Source organism: Otolemur garnettii, unplaced genomic scaffold (assembly GCF_000181295.1).
Source record: "Otolemur garnettii isolate 467f Iridium unplaced genomic scaffold, OtoGar3 scaffold00006, whole genome shotgun sequence".
Taxonomy (NCBI): domain Eukaryota; kingdom Metazoa; phylum Chordata; class Mammalia; order Primates; family Galagidae; genus Otolemur; species Otolemur garnettii.
In genome coordinates, this window is record NW_003852401.1 from 6,302,263 (window position 1) to 6,319,151 (window position 16,889).

At 40.1% G+C, this 16,889-nt stretch overlaps 1 protein-coding gene across 1 annotated transcript in view; it reads right to left on the reverse strand.

Annotated features, from left to right (window-relative positions):
- Positions 1–16,889, reverse strand: part of MTAP (methylthioadenosine phosphorylase) — a 68,488-nt gene that overhangs the window by 1,078 nt on the left and 50,521 nt on the right. Inside the window, exons 6-7 of the mRNA XM_003782849.3 lie at positions 14,504–14,743; positions 2,712–2,834 (exon numbers count right to left, since the gene is read on the reverse strand). Coding sequence (XP_003782897.1) covers positions 2,712–2,834; positions 14,504–14,743 — 363 coding nt within the window. The remainder of the gene's footprint in view (positions 1–2,711; positions 2,835–14,503; positions 14,744–16,889) is intronic.

Sequence of the window (16,889 nt, forward strand, 5' to 3'; positions counted from 1 at the left end):
GACAGAGATGTTAACGTGATGTACTTAATACTAGTATGAAATCAATATATAAAAAATTACACTCTCACACCAATGATAAAACACAAATATAGTCTAGTAAGGGGGAGGAGGGAGGCTAACAGGCGAGACCTCGCCTAACACGCACAAAGTGTGGTATTCAGCACACCACCTGGGTGAAGGGCTCAACTACAATGTGAACTTTACCTTGGACGTAAGAACAACGCAACCTACAAATGTGTATCCTCATATTCATTTGATTAAAAAAAGATGCTTATCTCAGAGGATTGTTCTGATAATCACTTATTTCTATCTGTTTTTATATATACCAGGACATAATGTATATACCAATCCTCAGTCTGGATTATTGTTTATACAACCTCCATTCCTGATCTTTATCTTACTGTTAAATTGAAATTTTAATGTTTTTTTTAAAATCTCCGAACAGAATAGGATCATCATCACCATCATCATCATCACAAGTCTTTTGTGTATCTTTGTAAATCAGAGGTTAACATACAGTGGGAACTCATGAAGTGTTTCTGAAATGAACTAGTGAGTGAACAGATGACATCCATTTCAGTGCTTACAGAACTGAAAATATTATCCTGGAGTAAGAGATTATTGGTATGGTGTTTCTTAATGCCACAGAAGGGAGGCAACGATCCTCGATATTTAGCAAATATAGCAAATCGCTATTTTTAAATGGGGTAAAATTAAATTAAAGCAAATTTTCATTTTTTCTCTTTAGGTCATATATCCCCCTTTGAAAGTCAGATGAAAGCTAGATGTCCGAAGCCTTCTATAATTTACACACGATTTCAGAAGCTTCAGGAAAGGAAAACACCAATTTCCACCATCCAAGCATTTTCATTTAAAAATGAAGCTAAAATAATACATTTATTTCTTGAGAAATTATCTTCAAGTTCAAGAAACTAGTCAAAGGGGGTCCAGTTGGAAGATATAAAGAGCCACATTTCTAGTAAACCCACATGTGTAAGTGACACCAACTGACTGTGCTGCTCCACTATATATACTCACTGCACTTGACTGAATGCAACCACTTTTACAAGGAAACCCCCAAAGGCAACTGTTTCTAGTTTAAACTGACATCCCCCAATTCTTAGAACTTTTTGTTCCCTTTTTCTGCATAATTCTGAGGACTTCCTGTACCTTACTTCATAGGGGAAAGGGGCTGTCATATATATTTTTTTTATTGTTGGAGATTGAGGGTACAAGAAAGCAGGTTACACTGATTGCATTTGTTAGGTAAAGTCCCTCTTATAATTGTGTCTTGCCCCCAAAAGGTGTGTCACACACCAAGACCCCACCCCCTCCCTCCTGCTCTCTCTGCTCTCCCCTTCTCCCACCATGATCTAGGTCATTAATTGTCCTTATATCTAAGAGTACAGAGGATTCATGCTTCTCCATTCTTATGATGCTTTGCTAAGAATAATGTGTTCCACTTCTATCCAGGCTAATACAAAGGATGTAAAGTCTCCATTTTTTTTAATGACTGAATAGTATTCTAAGGTACACATCTACAATAGCTTGTTAATCCATTCCTGGGTTGGTGGGCATTTCCACGTTTTGGCCATTGTAAACTGAGCTGTGATAAATAGGCTAGTGCAAATGTAGGGAAGAAAGACTATAAATCTCAACATTTCTGAGTTCACCAGTCCTAAAGGCCAAGTTCACTGTCACACCTTAGTGACAGTGGCGTGAGGGAGCCTGTTGTACCAGCTTGCAAGGTCCACTTGTGCACATTTATCACTTCCCACCTTGTCAGTGCTTCATGCTGGTATCTTGAAATTGGCCATGCTGGAGCATTTATACCACACAAGTCAGCAAACACAAAAATCATGGCTCTACCATAACCAGTGGTTATTCCCATTATACTACAATTGTGGCTTTCTCATTCCATAGCTCCTAGGGGGTAACTGAGGTGGGGAGAGAAATCAACCTTTCAAATCCCTTCTTAACTACTGCATAAGACTCAAGAGTACAGGTGTGTTCTAAGAAACCTCAAGATAATGCTTGTCTTTGGATAGTAGGGGAATATAATATCTGAGCAATTTGAGGCAACTCAAGTCCATGTGATTATAATCAAAAGAGTCATAAAATGTCTACGTAAAAATTGTGCACCACTAAGCTTAGCAGTTAGTTTAGGTTACATTCTGGGAAGTAACACTAGAGTTAGAAAACTAATAATCTGCAATCCATCTCATCCCATATTTATCATTAATTAATGTCTTAGTTTGATGCAACATTAACCCTAAGCAGATGATCCCCAGCACCATTTTGACATTGCTATGTCAGTGTTTTGGCTTTTAAGGCCTGGAAGGATCTGTGAAAGGAAAAGATAGCTTTGTCAACAACAAGCCATACACAGAAAGCATTATAGATCTTCTAAAGTAAGAAGTAGGGATATCCACAGAGCAGGATAATGGGACTATGTGAAGAACGGGGTCCACCAGATAATAAAATTCTCTCTACTTCAACTTCCAATAGTCTTGTATGATCAGCCCACAGACATGACCACTCAACTTCCTAAGTGGTTAGTGTAACAGTAGATGGCATGAAAACTTGTTGAAAACATTAGGCTACCATAAAACACACGAGGAGATAAGACTAAAGGGTAAAATGCAAGTAAGAGAAGGTGGCACATGAGGGTCTATGGAAGCATCTTCTTGGAGATGGCTGAGGACACTTACCTTCAGATCATGGAGGGTTTCTGACCATTCCATGGACCCTATCTGAGGAATGGTGGTGAGAAGTAAACTTTTGGCTTTATTGGCATTTTCTTTCAGGGTCTTTAAGACCCGGTCCACAGAAACCTAGAGAAGCAACAGCACAGGATGTTACTAGAATTTAAAATTCCACTGCTCTTCACAAAACATTTTCTTGTGTTCCAACCTTTCTATAGTCTGAATGTTTATTATGTCTTCCCCAAATTTATCTCTTGAAACCTACACCCTAAGGTAGAGTATTTGGGAGGTGATTAAGTCAGGAATGCAAAGCTCTCTCGTGTATGGGATTTGAGCCTTTAAAAAGGGAGCCCCAGAGAGATCCCTCATTTCTTCTGCTACATGAGGTTCCAGTGGCAGTCTGTGAGGAGGTGGCCTTCAACAGACACTGAATCGCCAGTGCCTTGACTGGACTTCCAGAACTGTGAGAAATAAACTTCTGTTGTTTAGACACTATCCAGCCTAGGGTATTTTTGTACAGCAGCCGAAACACTGAGAGAAAGCTGCCCTGTGAAGTCTGTTTACCCCATTTGCAACCCCCTGAGCTCAACTTGAGCTCTGCATTTATCAAAATGGTCTTAGTCCAAAGGAGATGGTCTTGGAGAAACCTAATGACATCTCTGAAAAGCACTGTCAGAGAGTCCAGTATGGTTATCTGAGAAAGATATCTCAGTTGTATAATAAGCATTATCTAACATTATCTAGAAAGATGGCTATTCTTCTCATGTCCATAGTACGATGGATTCCAGTCTTAAAACAGTTTCCATACTGGATAATCAACAGAAGCACATTTCTCTTTAGAAAAGTATTTTAGCTTTTAAATAAAGCAAAAAAATTATTGTCATTTTTATGTTCCCAATGAATGAACAGATTGGATGTTAATATCACAAAACAAATGAATGTGCCCTCCCTAAAAATCCCCCCAAACAATCATGTTTGTTCATTTGCTTTTGAGATAGAGTCTCACTCTGTCGCCCAGGCTGAAATGAAGAGGCATCATAGTTCACAGCAACCTCAAACTCTTGGGCTCAAGAGATTGTTCTACCTCAGCATCCCGAGTAGCTGGGACTATAGGTGCACGCCACTACACCTGGCTAATTTTTCTTTTTTTTTTAGAGGAAGGGTCTCCTTCTTGTTTAGGCTAATCTTAAACTCCTGGCCTGAAGCAATTCTCCTGCTTTGGCCTGGTCTATCTGTGCTTCTTAACCGAAAAATAAAGCACCTAAAACACATTTAGACACTTGTAAGAAAAAAATCATTTATGACATTTGATTAGAAATTTGAATTTTGGCTAAGTATGTTAAAGGATTATTATTAGAATATAATGATAATGTGGTTATGTGAGATATCTCTTGAAATGTTTCTGGATAAAATTATAGATGGGAGTATTGATGAACTATTACATGATTGGCCATAGCTGATATGATAAGGTTTGAAACTGGACATTGGAGTCATGAAAGGTTATACTATTGTCTACTTTTGTATATTACTGAAATTGGTTCACAAGGAAAAGTAAAAATGTGACTCCAAACTGACCAGAGACAGAGTACTTGAGCTGTACTATGTTCAGAAGAAACCCAACATTCAGGGACATGACGATTATATACACCTTCTATTTCTTTCCAGATCCTTTCACAAATACTGAGATGTGTTTAAAAAAAGATTATGAACACTGTAGCAGAGGGGAGTTTCCACTACTGTGAGGACATACAGCAGAGACCAGCTGCGTATCTGCCAGGTGCATGCAAAAGGCATGTTGTAAGCTGAGTCTCTGAATGAAAGATAGGAAGCATCCAAGAGATTTACCTTATACTATCTCCTTCACTTTTCCTGTGACTGATACGTCTTTATAGAGTCTGACCTTCTTTTCTTTGTTTCTGTTGGGCTCTACCCCTCTACTGACCTCACAATAAACCTGTTCAAGGTCCAGCTCAAATCTCAAGTTTCCTTCTTTGGTGCTTTGCCCTGCTACTGCCCAGCCCTTCATGCCCCCATCATAGCTACTATCTGATGGCCACCCTCCCATGAGCTAGTGTTATACAAGCTGTTCTACATATACTGTTTGGTTTAATTCTTCCAGCAATCCCACAAGGTCAGAGTAGTAACTATACAGCCTCCACTACCTGGCTTCATTCTATAGAAGAGTAAAAGGTTAAATAACTTGCATAGTGCCACAGGTAAATGGGGGAACTAGAATTTGAAGGTGGCTTTAGGCAACTCCAAACCCTCCTTGCCATCTCAGGCTGCACATCTGGTTTAAAATACAGAGACACACATGGTTAGATGAGATGATGCCATCTTTATCCATGCCTTTCTTGTGGCATTTAATGTTATCGTCTTCAAGACGTATCCCTTATACAGAGCTGTTTTCAAATAAAGAAGCTCTTGCCTTCTGAACCTCATTTGACTTCCTTTTTTTTGGAGACAGAGTGCCATGGTGTCACAGCTCACAGCAACCTCAAACTTTTGAGCTTAAGCGATTTTCTTGCCTCAGCCTCCCAAGTTGCTGAGACTATGAATGGCCACCTCAATGCACTGCTATTGTTTTTTCTTTTAGAGACAGAGTCTTACTTTATCACCCTTGGTAGAGTGCTGTGACATCACAGCTCACAGCAACCTCCAACTCCTGGGTTTAGGTGATTCTCTTGCCTCAGTCTCCTGAGTAGCTGGGACTATAGGTGCCCACCACAATGCCTAGCTACTTTTTGTTGCCGTTTGGCCAGGGCCGGGTTTGAACCTGCCACCCTCGGTATATGGGGCTGGTGCCCTACTCACTGAGCCACAGGCGCCACTGCTATTTTTTTTTTTTTTAAAGAGATGAGGTCTCATTCTTGCTCAGGTTGGTCTCTAACCCATGAACTCAAGGCAATCCACCCACCTCAGTCTCCCAGAGTGCTAGGATTACAGGCGTGAGCCACCCTGCCCAACTCTTTTGGCCTACTTAAAAAAAAAAAGGCATTCATGAAAAACAAAGAACCTGTGTTCATCTCTGATCAAGTACTGTATACATGGATGGACAAAAGGCAAGAATATCTAATCTCTAGTTTTATGTGAAACTGGATGGTGAAACAAGCCACTCTCTGGGATGCTGTTAAGGGCCTCTCTGAAGATGTGCTCAGCTCCTATATATTTCCTTCTTCAAATTCTTTTTCTTTTAAGAATATAAAAGTATGAGTTTATTTTATATTAGAGAGATGGAAAAGATGAAAGAGAGAGAGGCGAGAACAAAGAACAGAGAGTAGGGAGTGGTGGCTGGAGGGGAAGGAGCAGAGAATAGCATAGCATCCCAAGGAAAGAAGGAACACACCCAAAATTCTTTGATTGTAGCTTTGGCCTTTTCTCTATTTTAAAGTGAGAATGAATAACAGAATAAATGATCTAGTTTCTTCAAGTAAAGTGCAAGGAATGAAGGGAGAGGGAAGGGGATATTAGATTAAAAGAAATTTAAGAGGCACGCCACTAAAATACGATGTGTGAACTATAAGGGATCCTAACTTGACCAAATTGGTAAAAATTTGGGGAAGAGGGAAAATTGGGGAAGAGGGAAATTTCAAAATTGAAAAATTTGAGACAGAGGGAAAATGCGAACAGTCTGGATATTTGATTGCATTAAGAAATTAATTAATATTTTGGACAATAATGGTGATGTGGTGTTTTTACTTTATTAAAAAAAGAGGCTTTGGGGCGGTGCCTGTGGCTCAAAGAGTAGGGCACTGGCCCCATATGCCGGAGGTGGCAAGTTCAAACAAAGCCCCGGCCAAAAACAGCAAAAAAAAAAAAAAAAGGAGGCTTTGGGGGCAGGAGCAAGATGGAAGCTGAGTAACAGCTTCTTTGCAACTAGGTTCAGTGAGATTGAGGAGAGAAGACTCCAGGCATCTCTGGCTTGTGGGCTCTGCCACAAACATCCCTTTGGGGATGCAGGGAGATAGCAAGAGACTTTTGGACCTCAGGAAGAAGACAATAGCAGTGGAGAGTGGCAAGTGGTTGCATTCAGTCTGAGGCTGATGCAGCTGTAACTACAATAGCAGCAAGATTGCAGACAGGGAAGGCTTTCCCTGTGGGTTGTTTTGTTTTTTTGGACTTTGGGCACTTGGTTGAATTACCTTCGGAGAACTTAGGGGAGAGTGCAGGTGACTTTAAGCATTGTCCAGGGTCTGGGACTGAGCCCCTGGGCTGGAACCTAGCCATTGTGGGAGAACTGCCCTGCAGGGTCTGCCCTCAGGGTCACAGAACAAGGCTTGGGCTGGGAGACCTTGGGCGAGTGATCTAGTGACTGTGACCAGAGCCAAAGGCCTGGACTGAGATGCCAAGGAATAGTGGAGCTTTCAGTGTTTGGCAGTAGGAGAGCTGCCTTGCAGCCTTGGCCCTTAGGGGCATAGAGTGAGGCCAGTTTTGGTGCACTGGATAAGTGGGCAGCCACTTTAAGAGAGATCCCAGTGACAAGTGCTTTCCTTGGAAAGCTTCTGTTTAGCCAAAGTCAATGTTTTAAAGTGTCTTTTAAGCAGGCTGAAGAGAGATTCAGGCTCTCAAACCAGTGGGGTCTGAGGGCAAAGAAGTCAGCAGAGGCCTCCAGTCTCTATCTCATAAAGCTGTATCAGCATTGTGATTAGCATGTCATACCCCAGAAGATCACTAAGAAGATCTCCTTACACACAATAGTCTGCAAGATACAGAGACTGCTTTTTTTAAATTTCAATATTTTCCCCCTTAGGTTTTTCTTTTTTTTCATTCTTCATTTTTCTAGTTTAAATATAATTTTCCACTGTTGTCTTCTTTAATAATAAGAACTTTATTTTTGCTAGTGTTTTTGCCCCTGTTATTTGGTTTTCCCCCTAACTTTATCCAGTAAGGTTTTCTGTTTGTTTTGGTATACTTTATAGTATTTTTGTTTTTCCTCTCTTTTTGGTGGAGGTAGGGTACCATGTCTGCTCAGGCTGGCAAAGAGCTACTGACCTCAGTCTCTCTCTTTCTGTGCCTTTCTCTTTTTTGTCAATATTCTCTTTTACTCACCCCTCTTCTCTCTCTTTTTTCTTTTTCTTTTTTAAAAATCTTTTTTCCCTTTTTGCTCTTCAATCTTGTCATACTTTTAGTCATGTACCAAAAGGACTCATGGAAACCTTAGGCCAGAGGCATGGTAACTTAAAGAGCAAGAGGAAGTGAAAAGAAAATTAGGCCAAGTAAACAGATAAAAGAAAACATTCATGAGGAAGAATCAGCAGAAAAATCCCGGCAACATGAAAAACCAGTCTAAGCAACCCTCTCAAAGGACCATGAGGTAGCTACTATAGAGGATTCCACATATAAAAAAATGTTAGAAATGACAGAATGGGGGAACTTAATATACAAATGATGAAAACAATGAAGGAAATTGCTGAGAAAGAGGAAAATAACAACAATAAAAAAATAATGAAGGAAACTGCTGAGAAAGTGGAAAATAACCAAAAGGGAATCAAAAAACAGAATCAAGAGATGAACAATATGAAGAATATATAAAGGATATAGCAGAGCTGAAAGAATTGAAGCAGGCATTAGGGAACTTAAAGATGCAACAGAAAGTATCAACAACAGATTAGACCATGAAGAAGAAAGAATCTCAGAGGTAGAGGACAAAGTTCTTGAGATAACTCAGATAGTTGAAGAGGCAGAAAAGAAGAGAGAGAAAGCAGAACATTCACTGACAGAATTCTGGGACTTTGTAAAGCATTCAAATATACAAGTTATAGGTATCCCAGAAGGGGGAGAAGAATGCCCCAAGGGAATGGAAGTCATACTAAAGAATATTATAAATGAAAGTTTCCCAAATATCACCAAAGATTCTGACAAACTTCTTTCAGAGGGATATCGTACCCCAGGTCCCCTCAACACAAACAGAGCTTCTCCAAGACACTTTGTGATGAACCTGTCCAAAGTCAAAACAAAAGATTTTGCAAACTGCCAGGAGTAAGCGCCAATTGACCTAAGAAGCAAATCCATCAGGGTGATTGCAGACTTCTCTAATGAAATTTTCCAAGCAAGAAGACAATGGTCATCTACCTTTAATCTACTTAAACAGAATAATTTCTAGCCCAGAATTCTATATCTCACTAAGCTAAGCTTTAAAATCAAATATTTTACTGATATGTGAACATTGAGGAAATTTGCCACAATAAGACCAGCTCTACAGGAAATACTTCAACCTGTTCTACACACGGACCATCACAATGGACCACCAGCAAAATATGCACCCAGAAATTAAAGGATACAACCTAGCTTCCAGGATGATGTAAAAGACCAAACTAAGCAATGGACTTTCACTTTCACAAAATAAGATGAATAGAACATTACCACAATTATCTCAATAAATGTTAATGGCTTGAATTCCCCACTGAAAAGGTACAGACTAGTTGATTGGATTAAAAAACACAAGCCATCTATCTGCTGTCTGCAGGAAACACAACTAGCCTCAAAAGACAAATTAAAACTCAGAGTTAAGGGTAGGAATACAGTTTTTTAAGGCAAATGGAATTCAGAAGAAAAAAGGGGTTGCAATCTTATTTTCAGATACAAGTGGGTTTATAGCAACTACAGTCAAAAAAGACAAAGATGGACACTTCATATTGGTCAAGGGAAAAATACAAGAAGACATTTCAATTCTAAATATTTATGCACCCAACACAAATTCTCCTAGATTCTTGAAACAGACCTTACTCAGTCTGAGCAATATGATATCCTATAACACCATAATAACAGGGGACTTTAACACACATCTTACAGAGATGGACAGATTCTATAAACAGATATTAAACAAAGAAATAAGGGACTTAAATGAGACCCTAGAACAACTGTGCTTGATGTATATAGAACATTCCATCCCAAAGCTAAAGAATATACATTCTTCTCATTGCCCCATGGAATATTCTCAAAATCGATCATATCCACAAAACAAACCTCAACAGAATCAAAAGAACTGAATTTTTACCTTGTATCTTCTCAGACTACAAGGGATTAAAGGTGGAACTCAACTCCAACAAAAACATTCAACCCCAGGCAAAGACATGAATTAAACAACCTTATGCTAAATAACAGTTGGGTACAGGAAGAAATAAAAGAGGAAATCATTAACTTCCTAACGCATAATAACAATGAAGACACAAGCTACCGGAACCTGTGGGATACAGCAAGGAAAATTTATTGCTTTTGATGCCTACATCTGGAAAACAGAAAGAGAATGCATCAACAAACTCACAAGCCATCTTATGGCATTGGAAAAAGAACAATCTAAGCTTAAACCCAGCAGAAGAAAAGAAATATCCAAAATTTAATCAGAGATTAATGAAACTGAAAACAAAAGAATCATTCAGAAAATTAATGAAACAAGGAGTTGGTTTTTTGAAAAAATAAATAAGATAGATAATCCTTTGGCTAGACTAACCAGAAATAGAAAAGTAGAATCTCTAGTAACCTCAATCAGGAATGATAAAGGGGAAATAACAACAGATGATCTCTGAATACTACAAGAAACTCTATGCCCAGAAATTTGACAATGTGAAGGAAATGGATCAATATTTGGAATCACACCCTCTCTCTGGACTTAGCTAGGAAGAAACAGATCTCCTGAGCAGACCAATTTTAAGCACTGACATCAAAGAAACAATACAAAATCTCCCAACAAAAAAATGCCCTGGTCTGGATGGCTTCACACCAGAATTCTATCAAACCTTCGAAGAAGAGCTTATTCCCATACTGCAGAAATTATTTCAAAAAATTGAGGAGGAAGGAGTTTTCCCCAACACATTCTACAAAGCAAACATCACCCTGATACCAAAAGCAGGAAAAGACCCAACTAAAAAGGAGAACTTCAGACTAATTTCACTAATGAATATAGATGCAAAAATTCTCAACAAAATCCTAGCCAACAGATTACAACTTATCATCAAAAAAGTCATATATGGGGTGGCGCCGGTAGCTCAGTGAGTAGGGTACCAGCCCCATATGCCAGAGGTGGTGGGTTCAAACCCAGCCCTGGCCAACACTGCAAATAAATATATATATAAAAAAAAAATGCTGTTATCTGGCTGGGTGCAGTGGCTTAAAAATAAAAAAGTCATACATCACGACCAAGTAGCTTTCATCCAAGAGATGCAAGGCTGGTTTAACATACACAAGTCCATAAACATTATTCACTGTATCAACAGAAGCAAAAACAAAGACCATATGATCCCCTCAATAGATGCAGAAAAAGCATTTGATAAAATCCAGCATCCTTTTCTAATTAGAACACTGAAGAGTATAGACGAAGATGGCACATTTCTTAAACTGATCAAATCACAGCTAATCACAGTTAATATTTTACTAAATGGAGTAAAGCTGAAAGCTTTTCCACTTAGAACTGGAACCAGACAAGGTTGTCCTCTATGCCACTACTATTCAACATAGTGCTAGAAGTTCTAGCCAATACAATCAGGCAAGAGAAGGAAATAAAGGGCATCCATATGGGAGCAGAGGAGGTCAAACTCTCCCTCTGTGCTGATGATATGATCTTATACTTAGAGAACCCCAAAGACTTAACCATAGGACTCTTGGAAGTCATCAAGAATACAGTAATGTCTCAGGATATAAAATCAATGTACACAAGTCAGTAAGTAGCCTTTGTATATGCCAATAACAGCCAAGATGAGAGGCTAATTAAGGACACAATCCCTGTCACCACAGCTTCAAAGAAAATGAAATACCAAGGAATATACCTAACAAAAGAGGTAAAGGACCTCTATAAAGAAAATTATGAAGCCCTAAGAAAAGTAGCAGAGGATATTAACAAATAGAAGAACATATCATGCTCACGGCTAGGAAAAATCAACATTATTAAAATGTCTATACTTCCTAAAGCAATCTACAGATTCAATGCCATCCCTATTAAAATACCAACATCATACTTTCAAGACTTGGAAAAAATGATTCTTCGTTTTGTATGGAACCAGAAAAAACTCCGTATAGCTAAGGCAGTTCTTAGCAATAAAATCAAAGTCAGGGGCATCAGCTTACCAGACTTTAGGCTGTACTACAAGGCCACAGTGGTCAAAACAGCATGGTACTGGCATAAAAATAAAGATACAGACATTTGAATTGAATAGAAAGCCAGGAAATGAGACTAACATCTTACAACCATCTACTCTTCAATAAACCAAACAAGAGGCTCGGCGCCTGTGGCTCAAGCGGCTAAGGCACCAGCCACATACACCTAAGGTGGTGGGTTCGAATCCCCAGCCTGGGCCTGCCAAACAACAATGATGGCTGCAACCAAAAAATGGCCAGGCGTTGTGGCCGGCGCCTGTAGTCCCAGCTACTTGGGAGGCTGAGGCAGGAGAGTCGCTTGAGCCCAGGAGTTGGAGGTTGCTGTGAGCATGATGCCATGGCACTCTACCCAGGGGGATAGCTTGAGGCTCCGTCTCAAAAAAAAACCAAAAAACAAAAAACAAAAAACCAAACAAGAACATAGACTGGGGGAGTGAATCCCTATTCAATAAATGGTGCTAGGAGAACTGAATATGCACACATAAAAGACTGAAAGTGGACCGGCGCCTTTTGCCACTCACAAATCAATCACTTTATTGATTCAAGATGAATAAAAGACTTAAATTTAAGGCATGAAATGATAAAAATCCTCATAGAAAGCATAGGAAAAACTCATGAAAGATATCGGCCTGGGGAAAGACTATTGAAGAAGACTTCAGTGGCAATTGCAACAATAAACAAATGGGACTTAATTAAACTGAAAAGCTTCTGTATAGCCAAGGAGACAACAACCAAAGCAAATGGACAACCTACACAATGGGAAAGGATATTTGCACATTTTGAATCACAAAAAAGCTTCATAACTAGGATCTATAGAGAACTCAAATTAATTCACATGAAAAATGCCAATAATCCCATATATCAATGGGCAAGAGACATGAATAGAACCTTCTTTAATGAAGACGGATGAATGGCTAGTAAACATGAAAAAATGCTTATCATCCCTAATTATTAGAGAAATGCAAATCAAAACCATCCTGAGATGTCATCTAACCCTACAGAGTATGGCCCACAATACAAAATCTCAAAACTATAGATGCTGGCCTGGATGTGGAGAGAAAGGAACACTTTTATACTGCTGGTGGGACTGCAAACTAATACAACCTTTTTGGAGAAGTATGGAGAACCCTCGAACTCAAGCTAGACCTCCCATTTGATCCTGCAAGCCCATTACTGGGCATCTACCCAGGAGGAAAAAAATCCTTTTATCATAAGGACACTTGCAGTAGACTGTTTACTGTAGCTCAATTTACAATTGCCAAATTGTGGAAACAGCCTAAATGCCCACCAACCCAGGAATGGATTAACAAGATGTGGTATATGTATACCATGGAATACTATTCTAGTCAGCCATTAAAAAAGATGGAGACTTTACATCCTTTGTATTACCCTGGATGGAAGTGGAACATATTATTCTTAGTAAAGCATCATAAGTATGGAGAAGCATGAATCTTATGTACTCAATTTTGATATGAGGACAATTAATTACTGAATACATGGTGGGTGGTGGGGGAAGGGGAGAGTAGAGAGAGAAGAGGAGGGAGAGGGTGGGGGAAAGGAAGAGTAGAGAGAGGGAAGGAATGAGGGGATTGGGGGGTCTAGGTGTGTGACACACCTTTTGGGGGCAAGACACAATTATAAGAGGGACTTTACCTAACAAATGCAATCAGCGTAACCTGGTTTCTTGTACCCTCAATGATTCCCCAACAATAAAAAGAAAAGAGGACTTTTAGAAAAATATTAACTTCAAAATGAGGGAAGGGGAGAGAAAAGTGAGTAGGAGCACAAATATTAACACAAGATTGTCCATGGTTGGTGGGTACCTGTGGACTCTGGGAGATGGGTAGCTGGGATCCGTTATACTCTCTACTTTCACAGATGTTTTATTTTCCACATTACAAATACTTGTTTTGGAAGCCTGACCTTATTGCTACTGTGTCCTCACATTCTGGCTAGACCTTGTGGTCTTTCCTGCCTAAAACCCCTCTTGACCTCTCACCTGAAACCCCTACCAGGGGGTCCGTCTGGCCTTGCTGCATCACATCTCTCCTCTCCCTGCTCTACACTGTACTCGATCTTGCCGTTCTTCCTCATCACACTTAAACCAGGAAGGCTTCCCAGACATCAAAGGTACGCCTGTACCTCCTCGTACTACTGCTTTACAGTCGTTAGCCTTCTTACATGGGTTTGCTTAACTTCTATCTTCCCAAACACACTGCTGCCTCTTGAAGGATTCGTCTGTTTGTTGTAACATTCCTGTGCCAAGCACAGAATCCAGCCATGGTAGGTTAAACACACAGATATGAACACAAATCCCTCTCATTAGAAATGTTAACGTAATACTTTTTCCCCCTCCATGAAAACAAACAATATCATAACAGAAGGAAATGGGAGTCAAAATATAACTATCTTTAAAACAAAGCCCATGTCTCCACAGGATTCCCAATACCTATATATGCCTACAAGGTACTGTTCACTGTTGGTCCCTGGATAAAGCATCTCTGTCTTTCCCATAAAGATCTTTGTTCTAACAGTCCAATGGCAATTGAAGAACTTATCTGGGTGATCCTTAATGATGCCTTCAAAACCTTACTGAAAGGCACTTTCTAAAACTAGTGAAATAGAAACAAACAGTTAAGACACCGTCATCTTGGCTCAGAGCACCCAGAAACCCACACCACACATGCTCAGAAGAGAATTCCACCTACTACTTCCTCGTGCTCCTTCCAGCAGTCATAATCTGTTGCCATGGCAATACTTGCATAGCAGATTCCAGCCTCCTTGGCAAGAACCACTTCTGGAACTGTGGTCATGTTGATGACATCAGCCCCCCAGGTGCGGAAGACGAGGCTTTCTGCCCGGGAGCTAAAACGAGGTCCTTCAATTGTCACCATTGTCCCCTTTGAGTGGCACCGGAGTCCAAGCTTCTTAGCAGTCTCGATGAGGACCTAGAAAAAAATCTGGAAACTTAAAACATTTAAGTGTGCATACTACTTAAGATTTTATTGTTCTCTGATGTTTAATAAGTTAATTACTCAATTAAAGTACATTTTCCACCATAAAACCTAAGTACCCACCAGGCCCTCAGAGGGAACCCAGTAGACTACAGACAGAGGTTTCCTAGACTCTTACTCATTTTACAAGCCTTTTGGGTAGCCCTTTGCATATAGAAGCTCACAGCCACAAGGGCAAACTCTGAGCTTTTCCTTTCTCTGCACCAGGCATTTGTGTACATGCTTTCCTCTCACTTACTTCTGACCAATTCTAAGAGATTAAGCTGCTTTGTGAATACAGATTTGAGCCTTAGTGCTTCACCTTGCAGGGTAAGCCCAGGTGCTTCCCATCATGAAGCTCTCTTCACACCGATTTCCAAGCTCCTGAGAAGTTTGTTTCCACTTCTGCGTTATATAGAACCTAAAGACTCATAAAGCTTTTTCTTGGTTAGAAAGTGATTTCTCTTCTGCCAGGCCTCTCCAAGCACAAAAGGTGAAAAGAGAATGAGGTTGTACTGATTTTTTTTTTTTCTGTTCACAGATAAATTTTTCTTGTCATTCCTTTAGTGGCAAGGCCAGGAACAGATTTTCAGAAACATTATTAAAGCCTTTGATCATGCTTTCCAGTGTTTTAATTAATATGCCTCTAGTCTTTGGGTCATGAATTTCATTTTTTTCTTAGCTTATGCTTCAATATTCACTTTTAATTAAAAAAAAATTAGTCTTCTCCATCAACTTAACTATTAACTTATGGAAGCACTGTTAAAAAGCTGCTCAATCTCTGTGTGCCTTTGTCTTTCTCAACTATAAACTACAAACAGTAAACACCATACATACAAACGCCAAACTGGTCTTCTAATGATTACAAATACTGGTAACTTTTACACATGTTCCTGTAATCCTAGCACTCTGGGATGCTGAACTGGGTGAACTGCTTAAGTTCAGGACTTTCAAACAAGCTTGGGCAAGAGTGAGACATTGTCTCTACTAAAAATAGAAAAAAAAAAAAAATTAGCCAGGCATTGTGGTGGGCACCTGCAGTCCCAGCTTCTTGGTATGCTGAGGCAAGAGGAATGCTCAAGCTTAACAGTTTGGGGTTGCTGTGAGCTATGATGATGCCACAGCACCCTACCCAGGGTGACAGAGTAAAGTGAGACTGACTCAAAAAGAAAGTAATGCTAGCTCAGGTTTATAAGTAATCAAAATAAAATTATGCTTCATTAACACTTTTCCCCAAATAATTTAGGTTATAAATGCCAGGTCTTAAATCTCTACCTTCCCTTCCCGCTCTTTTCTCCTCAAAGTTAAGAAATAACCAGCCCAGTCCTGCTGGTTCTTTAAATGTCTTTAAAGATTCTGAATAATTAAACTGTGTCTTGGCTATAATTCAAGTGCTTTCAGAGATGTATGAAGGAAGGTCCCTACTACCATGTGCCACTGGCCTGCTATCTTAAGTCATCACCATCACCCTCAGAGGTATGTACCATGTCTGTGAGGAGGAGGACACAGAGGCAACCCCCCGAACCAGCACTCTGCACCCCCACAACACAACAACAGATCACACCATCATAAGATAGCAATAAAAACTCAGTAAAGCTCCCTCTTCTCTTCTCCTCCACTCTCCTCCTTTCTCCCTCTTCTCTTTCCTCTTTTCTCGTCTCTTTTCTCTCCTCCTTGGTGCTGCTCTGCAGCCTCCCCCTCCTTTCATACAAGCTTTGATGGTCTGTGAGATTTCTGCCGGCAGAGTGCCACCCTTTCATCTGGTGTCAGAAGCGGGATCTAATTAGGGAACGCTCCCAAAGGTAGCTTCCACCCCTTCCACGGGGTTTTAGCTCCTGGGGACTCCCTGTCCTCCTCTTGCACTCCCGACACTCACCACCACTGCATGGGCTTGTGTCCATCCACCAAGACACTCTAACCAGTACTCAACACTGCCTCATCCAGACTTGGTAACTACTCGATTGGTGCTTCAAACCTACACCCCAGATACAGCTCACAACCTACAAGAAAAAGAAACTGTTTTTCATGAATGGGCTACACTCTACTCCAGGCCACAAGACCTTCCTGAACACCACTTCTAAACAGCCACTGCTAAAAGAGC